Genomic DNA, 22,031 nt, shown 5'->3' with positions numbered 1-22,031 from the left:
CCATCCAATTCGTACCAGCCGCACTCCGTCCCGGACAAACACGCGTCTGGTTGTCACCTGTATTGGCTGCAGTGGTCAGTGCCGCCGTGACGTCATCAGTGCCCGTCTCCCCTCCGGCCCACGCTCCCAACCATCCGCTCCGGGGTCGCCCGTCGCCCAGCCCGGGCCGCGGCCCGCCGGTCACGACGGCGGCTCGTCGGCCTCGTCGCCGTCGCCGGTGGTCTGCCAGGCGTCCTCCTCCGAGAGGAAGCGCCGCTTGCGCGCCGTGTTCATGTAGGGCCGCAGCACCCACTCCAGCTCGGCGGTGGCGCCCTGGTCCAGCGTGCCCAGCCGGATCTCGTACACTGCCGGCGAGGGACGGACCGTCAGGCAGCCACGGGTCACACACCCCGCAATGTGAGGTTTCTCATGTTTGGCACGGGCAACCGTGATTAATGAGCACGTTGCCGAAGCATTTGATGGAGCGCGCCTGGAGGAGACGCTACATGCCCGCGGAAGGGCATGGCGACAGACCCCTCAGAAAACCGGACGATGGCCGGGCCTAGCAAAATATCCGCTGCAATACGCCGGGGCAAACCCGGACCCCACAAACGCGTCGGGAGAAAGGCCTGGTCAAAAAACACTCAGTCCTGACAACCGCCTCCCAGCATTGCGGACTGCGTGCCCACACCAGCACAGCACCAGCGGATACGCACCCCGTCAGGACAAGGACAAACAGGACATCACACAGACACTCGCCTCATCAGACGGGATATCAGACAGACGCACGCTCTCTCAGACTGGACAAACAGGACATCAGACAGACAAACACCTCATCGGACAGAACAAACAGGACATCAGACAGACGCGCGCCTCACCAGACAGGACAAACGGGATATCAGACGAGATATCAGACAGACGCGCGCCTCACCAGACAGAATAGACAGGACAACAGACAGGCACGCGCCTCATCGGAAAGGACAGACAGGACATCAGGCAGACGCACGCCTCATCAGACAGGACACCAAACAGACGCACGCCTCATCAGACGGGACAAACGGGACATCAGGTTGCCGCTCGCCTCATCCGACGGGAAATCACAGACGCTCGCCTCATCAAACGGGACAGACAGGACATCAGACAGACGCACGCCTCATCAGACAGGACAAACGGGACATCAGGCTGCCGCTCGCCTCATCCGACGGGAAATCACAGACGCTCGCCTCATCAAACAGGACAGACAGGACATCAGACAGACACGCGCCTCATCGGACAGGACAGACAAGCGCACGTGGCGCGCCTGTCCGCCCGTTTCCCCGGGTCCGGTCGGAAGTCGCCCCGGTAGCTCACGTTTCAGCAGAAAGCGCGGGCCAGCCTCGCTGAGCTGCAGCTCCCGTCCGCCGCCGGCCGCCCGCCGGTACGTGTGGTGACGGAACAGGATGTAATCGTCGTGGTTGATGAAGGTCAGCACGCGCTTGCTGTCCTCCTTCGGCACGGGGAACAGGTACTTGAGAATGTCCTGCACCTGGAGCAGGGCGGCGACGTCGCGGTCAGAGCGTCGCTCGGTCATGGGGAGTCAGGACGAGCAAAGGCGAAGCCGCAGCCGCTCTAATGGTCTGCCCGGTCAGAGCGCCGCTCGGTCATGGGAAGTCGGGACGAGCAAAGGCGAAGCCGCAGCCGCTCCAATGGTCTGCCCTCGGTCATGGGAAGTCGGGACGAGCAAAGGCGAAGCCGCAGCCGCTCCAATGGTCTGCCCTTTCCCTCCAGCAGTCCCTCAAAGAACTTTCAAACCGCACCTGCCTTTGTCGCAATAAGCACTAAACTCACCTTCTGCGATAAATGGCAACACTGTGTGTGACGAAGTACAACAATGCCCTTTCAGGGAAAGCTGTAGGTTAAGTTGCACTATCTATTTCGCAAAAGCAACCTAAGCAACGGTACCTAACAAGCTCACTCCTCACGCACGAAGCCGTTACAACAGTGTCGTCCGTTCGAGAACGAAGTCGTGACGTGATTCGTGGGTCTGCATCGAAGCGCATGTCAGGGCACAGCCAGCTGCGAGCAGCGCTTCGCGTCGAGGCGCTCACCCGCCGGCCCAGCTTGGTCTTGAAGTTGTGGAAGACCGAGGTGCGGGTATTGCTCGGACATGGTGCCGATGTCGGGGATGTCGTGTCGCATCACCACGTCCAGCAGGGTGAAGTGGGCCGTCGGCCCATACGGCAGGTGACAGACAGTCAGGCCGGCCGGCTCGCCGCGGTGCTCGCTGATCTGCCGGGTCACAGCCGGGGTCAGCGCCGAGCGCGGCCGAGGGCGCCCGCTGCCCGGGGCACGGGACGCGCCGTCAGCTGTCTCCGGCGAGACACACAAGTTCGTGCCTACATCATATACCAATATATATATATATATATATATATATATATATATATATATATATATATATATATATATACCAGATTACATACATATATACCCAAACACACGCAGGAACGAATGAACGCACGCACGCACGCACGCACGCAAGCACACAAACGGTACAAGCACTGCACCCAAATAGCCCAAAAAGCCCATGCCGGCGCCGCGCCGGCCGCTTCGCATCCGTCCATTCGACGCGATCCCAGCGCTGCCTGGCGCTCACCTTGATAAAGTCCGTCACGCCATTGGCCCGACAGGCGTCCAGCAGCTGGGTCAGCTCGTAGCCGCCGCGGTTCATCCGCTGCGCGTTCGGAAAGACCAGCTTCATCTCCTGCAGCACGCAAACACTCGGTAAACTGTTGGGTCATACAATGGGCTTGAAGGTCAGATAGAGTTTGTGTGACTCATGCATGTCGTGCCTAATGACAATACTTGTCATGGTGCAGCACACGGAATGTGACGGACTCAAAACAAAAACGAGGGCACAAGCTTTTAGGTTCCTCGATACGTCGCCAACCAGGAGACACCGAACAAACAGGAGGATAGTGAGAGCTGCAAAACTAGCATGATCCACACCACACAGTTCCAATGGTATCACACAGCACAGATGCAGACCAGCACAGATAGCACAGATGCAGACCAGCATGCATGGGAGACCAGGCGCACAACACAGCAGCCAGCGCTGGCCGGCGGGCCGACCTTGGCGAACTTCTTGAGCCGCGAGCTGGGGTTCCTCGAGGTGGTGATAATGATCTTGGGGTCGTACACGCCCGCCCAGCGATACTCGTCGTCCACGTGGGAGGTGGCCGCACCGCCCGACTCTGTGCCGGCTTCGGCGGCCAGACGCGGTCCGGCGTCATCCCACTCGCCCTGCGCGTGCAGCTTCAGGCCCTCATAGCGCAGGTCGGTGTCCAGCGGCCGATTCTCTGGCGGGCGAGACCAGGCGTCAGCAGGAACATGCCCATTGGAGGAGGGGCTGCCATCACAGAGCTGCCACATGACCTAACAAGTCATGCTTTCCTCCTGGCATGCTGTTACAGGATGGCATCCCTCACAGCCATGGAAGATGACCTGAAATCAGCCTAGAAGGTCAAATCAAAGACCACACATTAACTTTGAACATCTGAAAAATGAGACCAAGACATGCCACACAAAACCTGTGACCCATGTTCAATTTATGGCCTCACTCTTGTAATTGGGTTGTGTTTGGGTGGTGTTTACTCTATCTATCATATTGCCATGCAGTCTGACATAATACCCAAGAATTATTTGCCCAAGTTATTTAACCAACATAGATAATTCCAGATAGCAGCTTTCTGCCATCACTTGGCAATTTCAGGCCCTTTCAGTCTGCATGTATAGCAAGGCATTGGCCCCAGCCTGGATGAGATCAATGAGTATACTAAAACCATGTTAGTCATAATGTACCGATGACCATGAACACCTGATTTCTTATCATCTCAGAGGAAAGCCACAAAGATGACTGGGAAAACACCAACCTGCCAATGCTGCCTTCAGACGATCCTTTTTATCTTGGGTGGTCCTCTGACGCTCCTCAATTGACTTCCTGAATAAATACTCTCTCCTCAGCCGTGCTTGACGCCGAAGCTGGAATATAAGGAATGCACATAACATCAATTCCAGTGCATGTTATGTATTGGGAGTTTTTAAGCTATTTCTATGCATCAGAAGGTTAAATATGGCATATATTTATTTATTTATGTATCACACAATGGTCAACATATGTTTCATGCCATTTAACCAGTGCCTCCTGGTTACTTGAGTCAATGACGGTCTGCAGAAGAATGTCCTACTCTTAATACTGAAGGGCTCAATGCCTTTCTTACTTATATCAATGATGAGCATGTTATGCCCATGCAATGTCAGGTACATTATGGAACAATGCAGGCAACAGCACCTGTGGGTTGGCAAATCAACATACTTAAGTTCCAGCATAATATTGTACTGCTAGAGCTAGAATACTGAAAATGCATCACCATATGCTCTCCACTGGAATAACCTGTTCATGCATGGCCAACCTTCATACTGTCATGCTTCACAGCATTGTGCATAAGCATTATCCATTCCAAATGCTCTTAGACAGGCAAAAATAACCCTGCACCATAGCCACCAAGAAAAGCCTCAGCGACATAGCCAGGTAATGCAAATGACAAATATGCAGGAGAATTCAAGAACCCCATTGCCAGCAACAAATATAGTTATATCTAGGAAAAGCATGCCTGTCATGAACCTTACATTATACTGGGGAGCACTTGCAGTAATGGCTTTGTCAAGATTGTCTGTCATCGAATCACCATTTGTTTTAATACCCCAGATGGAAGGCAAGGCCTATGGGTTTCAAGGTTTCTGCAGAAACCATCATTCAGTGCAAGGATCAGGGCAAATATCCACCAGCCTATGAACAACTATAATGGTGGAGGTCTTGACAGCAGGCAAATGTCTGTAACTGTCCAGCAAGGACGGCAATCTTCATCATACTGCGCCAACCCCTGCCCCTAAAAGCTTACCATCGTGATTCCCTCAGAATTGAGGCTGTGTATTGAAACCGCGGTGGATCAAGTTTTCAGTTGGCTTCACCGACCGACCACTCCTTCATCTTGAACACACTACGCTCCTAATTACTACGGCCTTCCTACCGCAATCAAGCTGCCATAAATTGACTCCCAATCAACACGCGACCACCACGCGAACTCAGCACCTAGCAAGCGAGCCCCGCATCGCCATTCATTAGCCTCGAATGCGCGCAGCATGCGCGTGTGCGGTAGTGTACGAAACGTCTGCGCCGTTTCCCGCGCCATTCTGCATGAAAAAGAGATCACTAATTTGTGGCCATTTCGTAGCCGATCGCGTTGTTGCCTTCAGGCATTGTTTGCAGTTTCTGACCTACCCTCACCATAGTTGCCATTTAATCATAATTTTGAGTACTCACTGGCTAACAAAAGTTCCAACCGAATTATACCTTAGCATGGTGTTCGGAGCAAGGAGATCGAGGTAAGATAACATAAGTAAGAAATAAAGAAATGGCTGTAAGAATCCTACGATCGTGCTTTCCGTATAAATGCACCCGGCAGTACACCGTTGGTAGCGTGGAAAAAGCGATGGGTGCAACCACAGGCGTAGGAACGTTCGAAAAAGTATGGGACAGGCTCAGGGTATACTTCTGGAACTTTTTCTTGGAAGCAAGCCCGGCGACCAGGCGAGGGGTGGGGGGAGGTAGAGATGGAAGTAATTGTCCGCTCACAATTCACCCTGACATATTTTGAAAACATTAAAATCCTATTGGACTCATCCATGTCATTCGGTAAATAAGGTCATCCAACTTCCCACGATTATTCGTCCATTTCAGCATTGTTTCCCTGGGTAGGCGAATGCCTCGAGCGGGTCGGTATTTGGGGCGCTTGAGGGGGCATTTACTTCCACGGGGTAGATGCCAAAATACGAACTCGACGATTGCTGGTCAGAATTTTAAATGACAATCGATGGCCCATAGTGGACCTGAGTTTTCATGTGCCTAGATGTTACGGGTTATTTTTCTAGAGAGAAGATCTGTCGCATCATGGTGGGCGGAACTAATTCGAAAGCTTCAAATACTAACTGTTGGAAACAATGTGATTTACAAAGAAAGGCATTAAACTGGATTTTGTCCTGTAAAAAAGCCAAGTCATAGAATGAGGCTCTCCTGTCATATATTCCTTAGCCTGAGCCCTTTTCCCGTCCGTCGCCGGCAGCCACACTGCCAGTGACCCTGCTGCCCCCCCCCCCCCCCCCCTCCCCGCCAGGACTGACTGCGGACTGATCGTATGGCCGCTTTGCTGCGTAGTTGTGCAACAGCATTACTACCAATCAGAGTGTAAAACATACATGGGCCACCTGCAGCAGTACCTTTTTTCCAAATTGTCTCCCCTCCACACCACCGCAGAAAAAACTTCCGGGAAGCTGCCTGTCTCCCATATGAATGGGATGCGGTGGCGAGGGCACCGCCACCATTCAAAAATACGCAGCCTTATCTATCAGCACGTACGCGTGTTGTACAGTAAAGACATATCTAACGAACCGCATCGGTTGTTGGTGACAAAGTCGTGATGAAACGGCGTAGGGATCAGCAGATACATGCAAGCCACGTCAAGAGCGCGTCTGGCCGAACTCGTCGCTGAACTTCCACACTTTCCGGCTTCCGAAAACTGGCGCGGCTAGAGGCTCCGCTCAATGTGAACACAAACTGGCGTCACATGTGCAGACAACGTTAAACGCGGCAGTGGTCGACGGATTACCCGTGACCATTGAATTACTTGTTCTGTTTCCGGACATAGGTTAGGGTAGGACACGACAGCAGTTTTGCCTCAGCGTTGTGTCGCGCGCTTCAGTTTCGCTGACTTTGGGAACCTGAGATGTCGAGAACACCCGCCTCCCAGTCCAGTCTCTTCCACCATGAACGCGTCTGATAGCTCACGCCGTATTCGCCACCTTCCCTTTTACCCAATGCTGATGCTTCTTTCTCTACGCAAAAACAATGCTTCCAGACGCATTTATTTAACCAGTTTTATAAAACAGACTGTGTCCACATTACGGATCCAGCCAACCCATCGGATCAAATGTGTCCCACAAGATGGCGCCTAGGGCCGACTCACACACGGCAGATGAAACGAAGCCGACCTACAGCATCCAGGACTATCCGTGCTTCGGACATGCCTGACCAGCATTAGCTTACACAAGATCAACAAGCGAATAAGTTTAGCTGGATGCCCAACGGAAACACATTCTGGGAAACACGAAACACGTCTGTGTTAGCTGGCTCCGCGTATACTACACCTCCCCAGGTGAAACACCCCACCTTCCGGGCAGCGGCTTCTGGATCGCGCGTCGTCCGGTCACGGTGTCTGAATACGTTTGGAGGCGGGGACTGGTGCCAAACAAAACAGCGGCGCTCGGGGCAGGCGGACCGACTCATCCAGCGGGGTACGGGCTTGAAAAGGGTGAAAAGAAGTCCGGAGCGCGCGCGCGCGCGCGGCCGCCGCTCGCCGCCGCGCCCTAGTCGTCGAAGCCCTGGGAGAGGAGGAAGTTGGCCGCCATGTTCTCGTTCTTCTCACACGCAAAGTACGCCTGGACGACCAGCTGCTCCGGGAAGCCCAGCGCCTTTAGCTGGAACGAAACATGAGGGGTCAGTGGGCTGGCAGCCACGCCGACTTCATGCCGACAGACCGTACCAGAGCACACGGCAGCAGCGCAAACACGCGCCACGGGCCAACGATATTCGGATAACCGGTGGTCTTATCGGGGGAAGCGACGTGCGAAGATAGTGGCGGCGTTTAGTCGGCCGACGGTACGGGTGCATGCCGCACAATGCAATACAAGGTGCATGGCTGGCTTACTGCTCAAAACAAATATAGATCTTGACATACACATACAGATCTAGACACACATAGCAGATCTACATTTGGGCTCGATGCCGATATGACGGGAAAACACGGCCAGGATCTGTTTTTGGTATAAATGCCACGTATTGGCATTCAAACTGAGCCTTGCCGGCATGTTTGGCACCACTGCAAAAATCCGACATTCGAAAAGAGCGAAAAGCAAAACGTTCAAGGATGCTTTTAAAGGGGCCACTTAGTGGACATTTGAAAAGATGGAAATTCTGACTCCTCAAGACACCAAACCTCTCGACAACAACTCACGACAATGACCTATAACCGCCAAGACAATAAAAATATATATGGATGCAGTTTCGGACGGGCGGCCTTCTCACCCTTTAACCGCAGACGCACGACATGCCACGCTATGACACTCCGATACGATGGCACACGGCCCTTTATACAATCATTTGCGGTCATAATCAAAGCACGGTTTATTCTTTTATTGATGTTCCAGCGGAAAAATACTCAGTATGGTTCAGTTCAATAAACCTCTATATCGGTGCATTTGATGCACCTTCCAAGGGTCAACATAGATAATATCCAATGTCAACGTCAATTATATGGATATCGTTCGTATTAACTCCATGGAAGGTGTAGCAAAGTGCACTACACCAAAGACCTTCAGGTTAAAACCACACTGAGTATTTTTCGATAAAAACAAAAATAGCAATGTAACAGTGGTAAGGACATGACTCTCTAGACACGCGAAACCGCTCCGGTTCAACAGCGTCGCTTGTGTCGCAGTCGGCGGGAGATCGGGGGGGGGGGGGGGGCAGCACTGCCCGCCCCTCTCGGAAGTCCGCCTGACCGAGGTCGCTCACCCTTTCGATGGCCTCCTGGTCTTGCTGCGAGATGTGGATGGTGGTGGTTCCGCCGAGCAGACCCTCGCCAGTTCGGCCCTGGCCGCCGGCGGGCGGCACGCGGCCCTGGCCGCCCTGACCTCCCTGCCCGCCGCCACCGCCACCACCACCGCCGCCGCCGCCGCCGCCACCGGCCGCCGGCTCCGCCTCCGACGAGTCGTTCAGCATGCGCACGAACGCCTCTTGATTGTGAGAGATGAGCTGCAGCAGCTGGGGGTTGCTCTCGCCGATCTCGACGAGCACGGCGTGCAGCAGCGACGGGTTGGAGCGCACCATCTGGCGCATCTGCTGGAACTGCGGCAGCGCGCGCAGCGCCGCCAGCTGCTGGGCCGTGTCGGCTGGCGGCGGCGCCTCCTCCTCCTCTCCGGCCGGCGCCTCCTCGCCACCGCCGGCCGCCATGCTCTCCAGCACCGCCTCTGGGATGCCCGACAGCAAGTACTCCACGGCCCGGTCCGGGTTGTTGAAGCTGGCGCGCAGCGCGCGCAGGACCTGGCGGCGGGGCGGGGGCGGGTGAGGGGGAGAGAGGAAGGGGGGGGGGGGCGTCCGCGGACCCCGGCGCCGGCCATCACCGCCGCCCGCCCCCCGCGCCATCAGATGACCCGAAGGCGCAGAATAGTGCCCCTGGGAAGCTTGGTCACCGCTGTTACTACCAAGGGGTATTTAAGTACGCGCTGCCACCGATATAACCATGACAGTGATTCCCGTACAACGCGCCCCTTGCGTGGCGCCTGGCCAGCTGTTGGTGTTGCGGCCCGCGGCAAACGGACGCGATGCTAACATACATTGTGGCAATCCGGGATCAAATCAGGGCTATCGCAGCCTAGCGTCACAACTATACCACTAAGTGATCCACGTCAGGAATGTCAGGGGCACATATCACAGTTGAACGTCACAGCCACGGCAGCGTTGTTATAGCGCCAACGAATTTTTGTTGGTTAGATGGCGGCTCAATTGTCGGGTGCTGCGCACGACTGCAAGTCAGTTGTGATCGCGCGGTAGTAAAGCTTGCACAGGCGGAAAAACGCCGCTCCCCCATTTCAGTGTTGGACCGGGGTAGACAGCCGCTGAACTGCCTCCTGGGTCGCAGATGGGCATCAACGGCGGCGCAACCAGAAGGCGCGCCTGATGACATTTGGTTTATGACACACCAGGTGAAGATCCATTTCAATGGCGTTCAATGAGCTTCACGTGCTATCATTCACATTCACCTAGATTTACTTTCGAGCGTGTGCTCCCGAGCTTGCAGAGACAAAAGGCAAAGTTCCGTTCCATAGTCGATGCACGGCGGCTGCTAACTCTGACGCAAGAGGCTGCACGTAAATCTACCGCATGGCAACCCGCGGAGTCTTCATGTGCACACCTTGCTCCACCCACATCACAGACAAATTACCTCGTCCCGACTGTAGCCCATATCCATGATGTTCTTGACGACCGTCTCCAGCTGGTCTCCTGTGAGCAGCGTCGACTCCCCGGACGGGTCGACCTCAGGCACCGGCGCCGGAGTGGGAGCCGAAGCAGGAGCCGGAGCCGGAGCCGGAGTGGGAGCCGCGGTCGGCGCCGGCGCCGGGGCGGCGGGTTCGGGTGCAGATGGCGCGGCCGGCGTCGGCGCTGTCTGCGCCGGAGCTGTCGGGTCTGCGGGGCCGGTCGGCAGCGGGGCCGGCTTCGGCTTCATCACCATCACCACCACAAACTTCTTGTCGTCGATGCTGTACTCGGAGAGCGGTGTGTCGTCGGCCAAAATTTTGCCTGCGCAGATAGGGGTCGGTTAGCGTCCATATCAGCCAGCAAAGCACTGGCCACGCAGGCACTGAGACTTATCTGCTGATTAATAACGCATCCTTCAACAGCAAAGTACATAACTGGTAAGTGTTCAGTGTACGTATGGGACGCTTAACTGAGCACGGGAAATATGGGACACCCAAACAGTACACAACACAGCTTTGACCAGACAGCTACTGGTCCAAGGATTCATTCAGATTCTAATCACGCTATTCTGGATTCAGGCGCAGCTCTGCCTGATTCAAGGCCAAAGTGAGACCCAGTAGCATCACCTGCTTGCATCATGGTCGACCTGAATCAGAATCACGTCTCTCGCTACATTTGATTTAAAGAGAGTGGTCCACATTTGTATGGGGTTTTGCACTGAAATAGTCATCCTGTAGACCTTTCGGTGCTGTTCGCAATCCTGCCATTCCTACCACCTAAGCCCGTCTAATTTCTGAGCTACACGCCCGCGAAAATGATAAAGGTATATCAGAGAGTTTTTCAAAATGACCTTGGCATTCCTGATGTCATGATAACATCATTGAAATCCTGCCAATTCATCAGCTATTTGTGGGTGGGTGTCATCGAGGCTTTACGACGCCCTCAGCTGCTGAGACTATATGGCGTCACCTGCCTCTCACCCTGGCAGGAAGGACGGGCACCGCGGGGAATCGAACCCTGTACCTCTGGTTTCCCAGACGTGCGGTGGTTAACACAGATGTGTTAACCACTACACTACCAGCAGTCTACAGCAGTTTTTCTGATTCAACTTTCAGTTTGCCTCCCATGTATTGGTAACAGCATGCATTTGATTCATTCAGAAACAAATCAGACAAGATGGCACAAGCACATACAGCATTCTCGCCACCATAATAAAGAAATATATTTTTGCTGACGAACATGACAAAATAAAAAATATCCATGACATCTAATTGTTGGAATGAGCCTCTGCATTTTAATGAGAAGAATGTTGTATAAAATCCAGCAAAGATAAGACATGACTTCCCCAAGCCATGAAGAATAACATTTGTAAATTGTCACTGAGTATGTTACTTTTGAATGACACAAGCTACTGAGTATGCTAGTTTAGAATGGCACAAATGCCAAGGTGCATAAGAAGTCATGAACTTACTGAAGATTTGATAAAGGCATTTGTGATTAGATGGATTTCTGGGATCAGCACTGATGTCAAGCTATGCTTGCTGTGTGAGCCCCAACCCCACCACTCCCATAAAATTCTGAGTCAGAGGTAGCAGACTGTCATGCTTGGAATTGCCTGCCCTGTGCTCTAACATCATCTGACTTTTAGTGTGGCCATTGCCATAGGGTGTGGGTCATTCCAGTCAAGGGCGAACAGCAAACACCTAAATTAACTCAAACAAACCCTGCCATGCATGGGTAAATAGGAGACCAGGTGTTTGGACCATTTGAGCTATTGAAAAAACAATAATGGTAATGTGAGTGTTCTGAGAAATGCTACATTTGGGTACTGCAGGCCCATATCACAAGACAAATTATATGAAACATACAGCTTTCTACAGGCACATGTTTGGCCTTAAACAAATGCTGTAATGCAAACACTGATGCAGAGTACGGGCCTCATTCAGGCTATTCTCAGCTTGTCAGAATCATTCATACACAGACCTAGATAGATAGCCTGATACCTAGACTTGATCTGCATTAGGTCTGCCTAAGCCAGGCACCATACACTTTGTGGCTAATGTGGCCTCGGATCTGCCAAACCAAGACTCACCTCTGTCCTTGGCACACTTATGCATAACTACCACATCCAATGCAGAATTTCTGCAGCAAAGCAAATATTGTACAACCTAATATGTTCCAGTATTTCAAGGAAACTTTGTGATGATCAATTTGTTAACCAATATCCTAACAACAATTAAGCCCATGTGCCTGGGTTGTTTTTATAACCAAATATAATTTGCAACTTCATTTAATATGCTTACCTGCATAAATAAGTTTTTGACCAGAAGCAATGTAGTCAGACCCCTTCTCTTTTTCAATCTTTTCCTTGAGTTCTCTGACCTGAAATTAGCACAAAAGGTTAATGGGTCACAGAACTTGAAGCATCAAGCAGAATACACTGAAAAGTACCTGCCAGACAGAAAAGAAAGGCACAAATAAGTACCAAAATGACATGGAAGACCACTAGATGTATAGGAATCTTGCGACATGATCCTACAGAACACCATTTACATGGAACAATAAACCATTCAGAACAGGGCCACATGCATGAAGTCACAGTACACATTTTTACCATAAGTATTTTAGTGTACCACTGGCATGCAATATTTTTTCATGGCTTCAGATACTGTACATATGATATATGCAGATATATATTCAGATGTGTTTCCTTTCATACAATATCTATAATGTTTAATATAAGCTGCATGCATATCACAATGCATGCAAACTTGAATACAGGGGCACACATCCCAAGGACCACCATGTGTATATATCACTGATCCAAGCATGTGTGGGTTAGTCAGCAGCTGATTCCTAAGTCCATCCCAGAGTCAGGTCTTTCAAAAGTTTACAAGATCATTTGCACTAAGATAAGTGCAAACTAGCCTGAAAAACCTATCCTTTATGCCAGACAACTACTGAACATGTGCCTCTTAAACTTGTACTTGTGAGTGCCACCCCTAAGACCTGGGCAAATGCTGATTTGATATATTTTTTAGTTAATTTTTTTCTGAGTATTTTGTGCAATGGTCCATTAAAGCATCACATTGCCTTAAAACAAAAGCTTGTGAAAAAACTGTCCGAGTATTTTGGGCAATGTCATACTGAAACATCACATTTCCTTAAAACAAAAGATATGTAATGAAATTGGTGCTGACCATGCACCAAGCCCTGAGTACTGAGGCTTTCCATGTACAAGCACTGTAATGGTGGCCAAAATTGTGCTGCTATGCCAGACATGTTCACAATAACATGCAGTTTTAGCAGATCCAGATTGCATATCATAAATGCAAAAAATATCTGTTTAGCTTTGAAAATGCCAAATAAAGTAACTAAAAGCAATCTCATATGGTTTGTCAAACCAAGTTGCTTGAGTTTTCTGGCAAGGCCATGTCTGTAATCAATGCAAGATGTCCATGTTGCCTTCTGAAGGATTAACAGCATGATTACTATCACACAGAGCTCCAGTGTTTGGCACACAATAATGCCATCCTGAATCACAAACCAGATGGAAAAACAAGCAACAGCTTTTGGTTTACAGGTTCAGAACATGTGAAGAAGGGACTGCTATGCATGTCACATAAGAATACTTTACAGAAAGGGACACCATAACATGGCAAAAAGCACCCTTTATGGTGCACCAGTGTCTTCATTCAGTTAACCTGAATAATGCATTCAATAAGTGCAAGTGATAACAGAGAACATCATGCAAAACACACAACTGATGCAGTGCAAGTTCTCTGCATTAATAGTTCATGGAAACAACCACCATGGTGGACAATATAACAATATAGTCAACTTACAGACTGGGATGCATCGATATCTATCTGGAAGGTCTGCTGCTGCAAATTCTTCATTGTGATGAGCATTTTGAAGCAGTTATGAGCTGGCAAGGCCAGCAGCTAAGTGATCCAGATGTCGAGAGGTTGATTTCCGTGAGCACTGTTGTCAAAACACCGGAGTATTCTCCAGTAGTTCGGCGACGGTTGGACGCGGCACTGCCGAAGTCTTCTAAAGCATCTGGCGAATACAAATATCCAGGATCCTCATCGGATTTAGGCCACTCTTGCTGCCTCAATCCCACCGCCCAACCCAGTTCAGAGATTCCAATCGCTGAGCATTGGATGACGTAAACGCACTCGCAAACGTGAGGGACCGCTTCTCTGGGACGACGCTCCCTGAGCACCTAACCGTCCAGAACCTGCTTCTGCGCCACTGTCGCAGGAAACGACTTGTCATTTTGGCGCACAAGCGCAGTAGTTGTAGACCCCTCTTCGTGACGTAACGGCTTGCTTCCGGCGGTACTATTTTGCAACCGTTTAAGGCACCATGACAATCCTCGAAAATTACTGGTATTATTCACCTCAAACGCCCACTTTCAGACTTCCGGCATAAATTTTGTCAGTCGTTGTGAGTCTGGCTATATGCTTTTGACACTGTGATCATGCCAGTGGGAAGTTTTTATATATCCCCCGTAACCATCTGTTTTAAGCCGGCTCACAGCTGGACATGACCATGCACTTATAGACCAGAGGTTTATTCCTGCACCCATTGAGCTTCTGCTTAACTAATCTGATGCCTGTCGATACGCTGTAAAGAATCAGACCGCATGACGTGCATGCAGCGTCATACATGCGTGAAGTACCACGGGGGAATCCCGGCGTAATGTCTGAAAGGCAGAATCCCTCCCTTTTCTTCCTTTCACCTATTGTTACACCACACGCGTACAATTTGATTCCGAATCATATGTTTCTCTAAGTCCTAAAAAGCTTAAAATTTCTATTTGAACTAGCCAAACCTGCGGGAGAAATTGTATTTTACTCCCTGCTCATCATTATGAAAGAAATGCATTTCATTCACTTTGCTTTTGTTCTTTAATGTTTAAAACGCACTGACGTGTTAAACTGTTTGTGTTATAAATGCTACGTAAGCTGGAAACACTGTTGAAACAAAATATATGACAAGATGAAGCTATTTTCCCGCGTTTTCAACCGAACGTTGCACTATGGCTTTTGATTTCTCCCAAAGTTTACCACAGCGGCTCTTTTCGAAGGTCACTTTGGCTTTGGGAATGGGGGAATAACAATATCCATGTGACAGGTACGTACGGCGGTTGCCGCGACGACAGTGGTCACTCCTACAAGGAAGAAGCGCATTGCTGTCGCGAAACGCTAACAGCGTAATTTTGAGTCGAGAATGATTGAAGTTCAGATATCCTCATTATGCTTTGGCGGTGCTGCAGTCGCGCTGCCCAGTGTAATTTTTAGATGCAACGAGTCATGAGGTTTCACTTAAGTATGTTTTTGAAACATGCGGTAACGCAGGCGGAGGGACGGTACAGGGAGCATGTGCAAAGCCGAGATTTACGATTTCCCTCTCTTACCCTTCCCCCTTGAGGTTCCGGGGGCCCAAAGATCCCTCGTAGCCTACGAATAATGGCCCGAGTTGAGGGGGAACAAGGACCCAAAAGGCCGGCCAGAGGTCGTATTCAGGGGCCTCGGCCCGCAGGGTCGCGTACCACCATTGGCAGGCCAGAGGGCCCTGCGCACTGATCAGGGGTACCCTGAGTTGGTAGAGTCTATATGTTTGTCAGATACGACCAGTAACGCACAGGTGGCTCCATGGTCGCCAGTGATTTGCAAAGCTGGGCCCAGTGACTTGCACTGGTCGGGACCCCCGTATCGGTCAGGAAACGCAGCGCTGAACAGAGGATTATGTGCTCGCAAGGGGCCGAGCCGACCATGGTCAGTGTTCGATGAGGCACGAAGAGGGGACGCTGCGGCCCGCTGGAACCGACTATTAAGCGCCCGGCTGGAGGGCATAAGAGCCGAAGGACTGACTGTAGGTCGCATTAACAATCACGAACCGCACGGTCGTGGCCTGAAATATCAGTTTAATGTCCTCCTGCACCGTTGAGGACCCACTGAGGCAATGCGTTTACCTACGTTGACCAGGGGCCCCATGCCAGCACAGAGCTGCAAAAACCTGACAATCAACACCAGCCCGCTAAACCGGTAGCAGAAATCGTCCAACCACAACCATCAACACAAGCCGTGTCAAACATGCCTAATGGAAGTGATGCACCTGCATCCCGTTTTGCGGCAATCAGCCGGGATTTCCATGGGAGACATTATTGGTCGCACAAATCAATTTACGGGATCTCTTCGCCTCCCGAAGACGTACACGTTCAACATCCGAAGTCACATAATACCGACTCTGTGTCGATTACCAAAGCCTGGCTTCGGCGATTGACGCCAGACGAAATTATCATGATGTGGAACGAGAAGATCTTTCACCGAAACAGATCAGGCAAACGTATTGACGAGGTCTGTATTTGGCAGTCTGTGTTGGGGGTACTCCAACCCCACAACGTCACTCAGAGGAAATTGGGCCTAATCAGGGAAGTATCCTGCTTTCTAATGTATCTGACGCTAGTTTTTCCCACTTGGCCTCACCAATCCTATTTTGCGAAACACACAACAATGATAGACTTAACGACCGTAACACGCGAAATATTCGTCACAAGATTATACTCCACAGTCACGTCTGGGACTTAGGGCCCATTTCTCAAGCAAAGGCAGAGCCGAGATGCACGATTTTCATTGGTAGGGACCCTTCAGTCAATGAGTGGTTCCCGTATCAGTCAGCGAACCACAGAGCCTAGTAAGGGTCCGGTATTTACAAGGGGCTTAGCGTCAGCCTGGGACAGTGTTCGGGGTCCCGCAGAGGAGCCGGAAGGTCCCTCGAAATCGATGATCATATGCCCGCTTGGAGGGCAAGAGGGCAGGGCCGGGCCATCAGATGTTAGTTAGAGGGCCTCTTACACCGACTGGAGACACCCTGGGGCAATTCGGGTCTCTATTTCGGTCACAGACCACCAAAACCGAGCAGTTGGCTCCGTGTCGGTCTGGGAGCTGGGGGTACATTTCCCAAGCAGGGAAAAGGTCAAAACCCGCGATTCGTGGGTTGGTGCCGGGTCGGGTGTCGGGTCCCTTGCAACAGTGAGGGTTTCTTTACTGGTCAGGGACCCACAATGCCTGATAGAGGGCCCAATGTTCGCAATGGGCCTCGAGTCGACCAGGGCAACATCTGTTGGACAGGGACCGGGACGGGACCCCAAAAGCCAGGGGTCCTTTGCGTTGGTCGAGGCCTTCTGGCAATGCAAGTGGAGATGAAAGTTAACGATGTGAGTCCACAACGCGATAATGGAAGGTAGTTTGTCAGGAAGGGCCCCGGTACCGAACGGAGGGCTCTATATCCCATTTCAGCCAGGGGTCCGTTATGCCGAACTGTGGTAGTCTCTTTGCCAATTATGGGACACCTGCAATTATAGTGATCTTTTGTATAAATGAGAACCCTGCGTCTATTTGGGAACAAATGATCGGGTCAGGGGCCCTCTGCCGTCAGGCAGGCCAACAATGTATGACGTGTCCCTTTCAGGGTTTCTGTATCGGCCAGAGCATCCCGCCCCTGTGTCACCGGCATGACAGCCAGCGAGCACTCCACGCTGTAACCGAATGGTCCTGAAGCCCCTGACCGGGAAATATAATTTGTTCCCTATTGGTCTATACACTGGATCCTTTGCCCGGAAAAAAGGATTTCCGTAATGACCAACAGGCGGATCACAATAAGTTCAGAATGAAAAAGGTCAGTAAAATATATCGATCGATCCTTGTTCAGGATTATCATGTGAAGCAAATTGCATAAAGCAGCTTTGGGCCTACGTGCTCACAATCTTAGTAGCAAGAATATCAGAGGCTAGGGTTGTAGTTTTCATGAGACCGAGCGGCGTACTGCGGCTGACACCGAGTGGTGGGCGCCTGGCGCCCGAGAACATCCATCGTAAAATAATGCAACCAAAAGTTTTAACAAATGAATTCATACTGTTCAGAAATTGGACTGCAGCGCATATTCCACTTGAATAGTTTTGAGCCTATCCTCTGATGAAAATATGCAGCGACAGCAGCACGAACGTAGATTCCACTTTTAGCTGTCCTTGTTCCACCATTAAATTCTTGCAAAGGTTCACAGTGTTATAAATGGTAATCCGCTTATATCATAAGTCTGAAAATTTCACTGGTAAAATATCACTCCCAGAGCACATTGCAGGCGTTCAAATTGACATTTTAAAGAGTTCAAAGGTGTTTCCTCCAGAAACATTGCCGTTTTTCCCCCATCCGTTCGCCACCGCCTGGTGTAAGACGCAGGACCGACGCCGCCCTGCCTCTGCAAACTGCAATGCCGGGTGTGGGGGTTTTGCTGTTAGACTTGCGAGCGCGCATGACCAAACCTGGGTTATGTAACTCTTCCCCTTCTCGATTCTGAACAAAGTTGAGTATTCTGATGCTTGATTCCATGCATAATTGCTGTGGCCACGCACGTAAGATTTGAAAAGACACGTAAGCAAAGCATATATATATAATGTGAGTAATAATAAGAAAATCAGGCACAAACCCAAGAAGTTTTGGCCATGCCCCCTAATGATAACTTCCTTGAATCTGCTCCCCAATCATTTTCAGAAATCGACACCCATGTTCGGAGCCGCATGAATACTGCCGCCCACTTGATTTGAAGCGTCACGTTTCTTCAATTAGTAGTCCAGCTTCTTCATTTAGTGATGACAACTTCGGCGCAGGGTAGTTCGTTTATCAAAATGATTACGTGTATTTACGTATGTAGCAGACTTGTGTACTAAAATCGAAGTGTGAGGCGAAGCACCATACGCGACCTTTTCTCCATGCGTCCACACACCAAATCCTCATATAAAGGGCATTGTGTGTCCAGAATACGCTGAATCACTTTAACAGTTCTGTTCTCACAGGGAAAAATTTGGTTGCTATTTGTGTATATAGCTTCATAGCTGGGTCAAGTATCAACGACCATTGTCCCTTTTGCGAATCAGCACGAGTGGTTACTTTTGAGAAGTGATTTTGTGAAGTCATGAAAACCTAGTGACACATAAATTGATTGATGAGGACCTGCAGGAGCATGGTGTGAGCATGTCCAAGCTTACATCAATAGTAGTGTTTTTGGTAGGTGTCTCTTGCACACTGCTGAGCTCACTCATTTTGGAACACTTTTCTGGTGGACTGATCGTTGGAACAAAGCCAGGCTCTTTTCTTCCTCTTGAAGATGAACTTTATCTGCATACTGACGATCTTAGTCCCAATTTCCTTAATCCTGGAACTGAGTTAGCCCCCAAAGACCCTAACCATGATCAAAAGAGTAAGTACATAATACTGCCTGCCACAGGGGGGCATTTTTTCAGTTTCCTTCTGTCATCATGTCATGAGTACAATGCTTTTATGATTGATCAGTATGAAGGACAAGGCAATTGAAGTGATAAAATGTAGTCACAAATACCACAAAATTTGAATGTGTGCTTATCACTACACATGTTTCAGTAGGCATATGTTAGTGATAGTTTAAATCTGATTCACTCATTCATGAATAATGAGCATCTGCCACAGCTCCATGTGAAATGCTTTATATTAAGTAATTGTTTTCCTTTTGATGTGCTTGGAATAGCTGCTTCTGCTGGTCTTTCTGTAGAAAACTTCTGCTGTCAAGGCTTATGGTTGACACTGGTCATGATCCCCTGCTACTGCATGCATTGATTGCATTGGAGCATATGCATAGTTTCTGAGGTAGTTGGCTAGGAATCCCCAGCTTTTAATTAGTCTCCCCCCAAAATAAGTAGCCACTTCAAAAAGGAAATTGGTCAGTTAAACTCAATTTCTAGTTTAAGTCTGGTTTTGGCCACATTGGGGCATTAGCACCCTCACCTCCACATTTTTGATGATTTGCTGAAACTTTTTAGTGCAGGTTATTTGGTGGTGATGCATGCAAAATTTGAGCCAACTGTCACTTGAAATTAGCAGGAGCTCTGTCTCAGTGCAGATGCAATCACTGCAAGCCAAAGCAACTTTTGCCTTTCCCCTCGCAGCTAAGAATGCGGAGTATGAGGGCCCGCAACACTCTACAGGCTGCAGCCCAGATGTGCCAACTCGGCAAGCTGGAGAAGGCTGGAAAGCTGTTCGAGCACGCACTGGCACTCAGCCCTCGCCATCCAGATGTGCTGACTGAGTATGGTGAGTTCCTGGAGCTCTCAGACGTGACGCGCGCCAACCATCTGTACACGCGTGCCCTCATCTTCGCGCCGGGCCACCGGCGGGCGCTGCAGAACCGACAGCGGACGCAGCCGCTGGTGGAGCAAAGCGACCTGGAGCTGCTGCGGCGCATCGATCGCAAGCTGCTGGAGGCTGGCGAAGGTGCCAGACAGCAGCTCGGCACTGCGCCGCGTCAAAAAGGAAGCCTACTTTCAGCAAATCCACCACACGGTGGGAATCGAGGGCAATACGATGACGCTGGCCGAGACGCGCATGGTCGTTGAGACGCGCATGGCTGTGGGCGGCCGCAGCGTCATGGAGCACAACGAAATCTTGGGACTGGACGCTGCCATCAAGTACATCAACACGACTCTGGGTGCACCGGATCGGCGACATCACGCTGGATGACCTGCTGCAGATCCACCGGCGCGTGATGGGTCACGCCGACCCGTTGGCGGCCGGACAGGTTGCGCACGACGCAGGTGTACGTCAGCGAACACGTGCCGCCGCCACCCACACGCATCACGCCCCTGCTGGAGGGCTTCATCCAGTGGCTGAACGCGCCGGAGACGGTGGCGCTGCACCCGGTTAAGTACGCGGCGCTGGCGCACTACAAGCTCGTCTTCATTCACCCGTTCTCGGACGGCAACGGACGCACGTCGCGGCTGCTGATGAACCTGATCCTGATGCAGGCCGGCTTCCCGCCGGTCATCATCCGCAAGCAAGACCGTCACATCTACTACCGCTGCTTGCAGCTGGCCAACGAGGGCGACGTGCGGCCGTTTGTGCGCTTCATCGCCGAGTGCGCCGAGAAGACGCTCGACGTCTACGTTGGGCGACCAGCGAGTACGTGCACAAGATCGCGGCGTCGGAGGCCGAACGCCAGGCGGCCGCACGCCGCGCCGACGCCGAAGACGCGTTCGTGCGCAACTTCAGCGGCGACGACCTGGTGGGGTTCGGCGCGCCGGTCGCCCACCGCGAGCCGGGCGACACGACGGGGTACTTCAGCGAAGAGGAGGCGGACAGGACTATACATACACCGGAAGATGGGAGCGAGCATGTCATCAGTGTAGAGGAGGTGGACAGGTTGGTTCCGGTGCCGGGTGAGCGCAGTGCTAAGGACGTGGCAGAGGCGGGCAACCGGACGTCTCAGGCGCGACTCGGCCGGACTGCTGGCGTTAGCGTGGAAGGAGTGGAGCAAGCCAGACATTATCTGGAAGGCCAGGGTGATGATGCGGTTGGTGCAGATGGCGAGCGTAGGCCAAAGCACGTATTGGACGGGGAGTGCAATCGGTTTATTGGCGTAGAAGAGGTAGAGAGATCGAACCAGGTGCGGAAAAACGAAATCGATCGTGACATAGATGTAGAAGACGTGGACAGATGACGGTAGCCTTGGGGGGCAAGCCCACCTGAACCTTAGGAATGCATTGGGTGTTGCTGTTTTAGTGGCTGTGAGGATATATAAGTGCACACTATTTTGCAAGCTGTATGTGCTCACTTTGCAGTATTATTTGATATTGATGTTACGTTTTCTGCGGTGCCGTGATTGTACCTGCTCCGCACGCTGAGAGACGTTCGGCTCACTTCCTGAGCATTGGGTATTGGCATGCTGAGCTCTCTGAGAAAATCTGCCGTATTTCGGAGGTTGGTTCCTGAGATAGACGCGACGACCGTCTTGATCGTGGAGGACGTCGTTGGCGCTCTGACGGAATAATCTTTATCTTGCGACAACTGTACAACTACCAAATATGGACTGTGGGGTGTTCTTT

General features: G+C 51.2%; 3 protein-coding genes across 3 annotated transcripts; 1 reads left to right on the top strand and 2 right to left on the bottom strand.

Annotated features, from left to right (window-relative positions):
* Positions 1-104: 104 nt before the first annotated feature.
* Positions 105-5,136, bottom strand: LOC119099371 (U3 small nucleolar ribonucleoprotein IMP4-like). Its single transcript, XM_037222507.1, is given in 8 exon segments — positions 105-344; positions 1,330-1,504; positions 2,067-2,102; positions 2,104-2,247; positions 2,615-2,722; positions 3,091-3,317; positions 3,891-3,999; positions 4,920-5,136. Coding segments are annotated over 8 exon segments (966 nt in total). The 5' UTR covers positions 4,923-5,136; the 3' UTR covers positions 105-180.
* A 1,786-nt stretch (positions 5,137-6,922) lies between these two features.
* LOC119099299 (UV excision repair protein RAD23 homolog B) lies at positions 6,923-14,301 on the bottom strand. The gene is made up of 5 exons (XM_037222423.1): positions 13,957-14,301; positions 12,415-12,493; positions 10,077-10,432; positions 8,648-9,175; positions 6,923-7,551 (listed from the first exon to the last, which is right to left on the bottom strand). Exons 1-5 carry the CDS (start codon positions 14,020-14,022, stop codon positions 7,441-7,443), a joined length of 1,140 nt encoding a protein of 379 aa, XP_037078318.1. The 5' UTR covers positions 14,023-14,301; the 3' UTR covers positions 6,923-7,440.
* Positions 14,302-20,126: 5,825 nt separating this feature from the next.
* Positions 20,127-21,646, top strand: LOC119097991 (protein adenylyltransferase Fic-like). The gene is given in 5 exon segments (XM_037220924.1): positions 20,127-20,411; positions 20,413-20,637; positions 20,639-20,728; positions 20,730-21,090; positions 21,093-21,646. Coding segments are annotated over 5 exon segments (1,491 nt in total). The 5' UTR covers positions 20,127-20,150.
* Positions 21,647-22,031: the final 385 nt, after the last annotated feature.

This window comes from Pollicipes pollicipes, unplaced genomic scaffold (assembly GCF_011947565.3).
Source record: "Pollicipes pollicipes isolate AB1234 unplaced genomic scaffold, Ppol_2.1 Scaffold_4740;HRSCAF=5597_pilon_pilon_pilon, whole genome shotgun sequence".
Lineage (NCBI taxonomy): Eukaryota > Metazoa > Arthropoda > Thecostraca > Pollicipedomorpha > Pollicipedidae > Pollicipes > Pollicipes pollicipes.
Note: the sequence above shows the minus strand (reverse complement) of the source record. Positions and strands in the feature narration are given on the sequence as shown.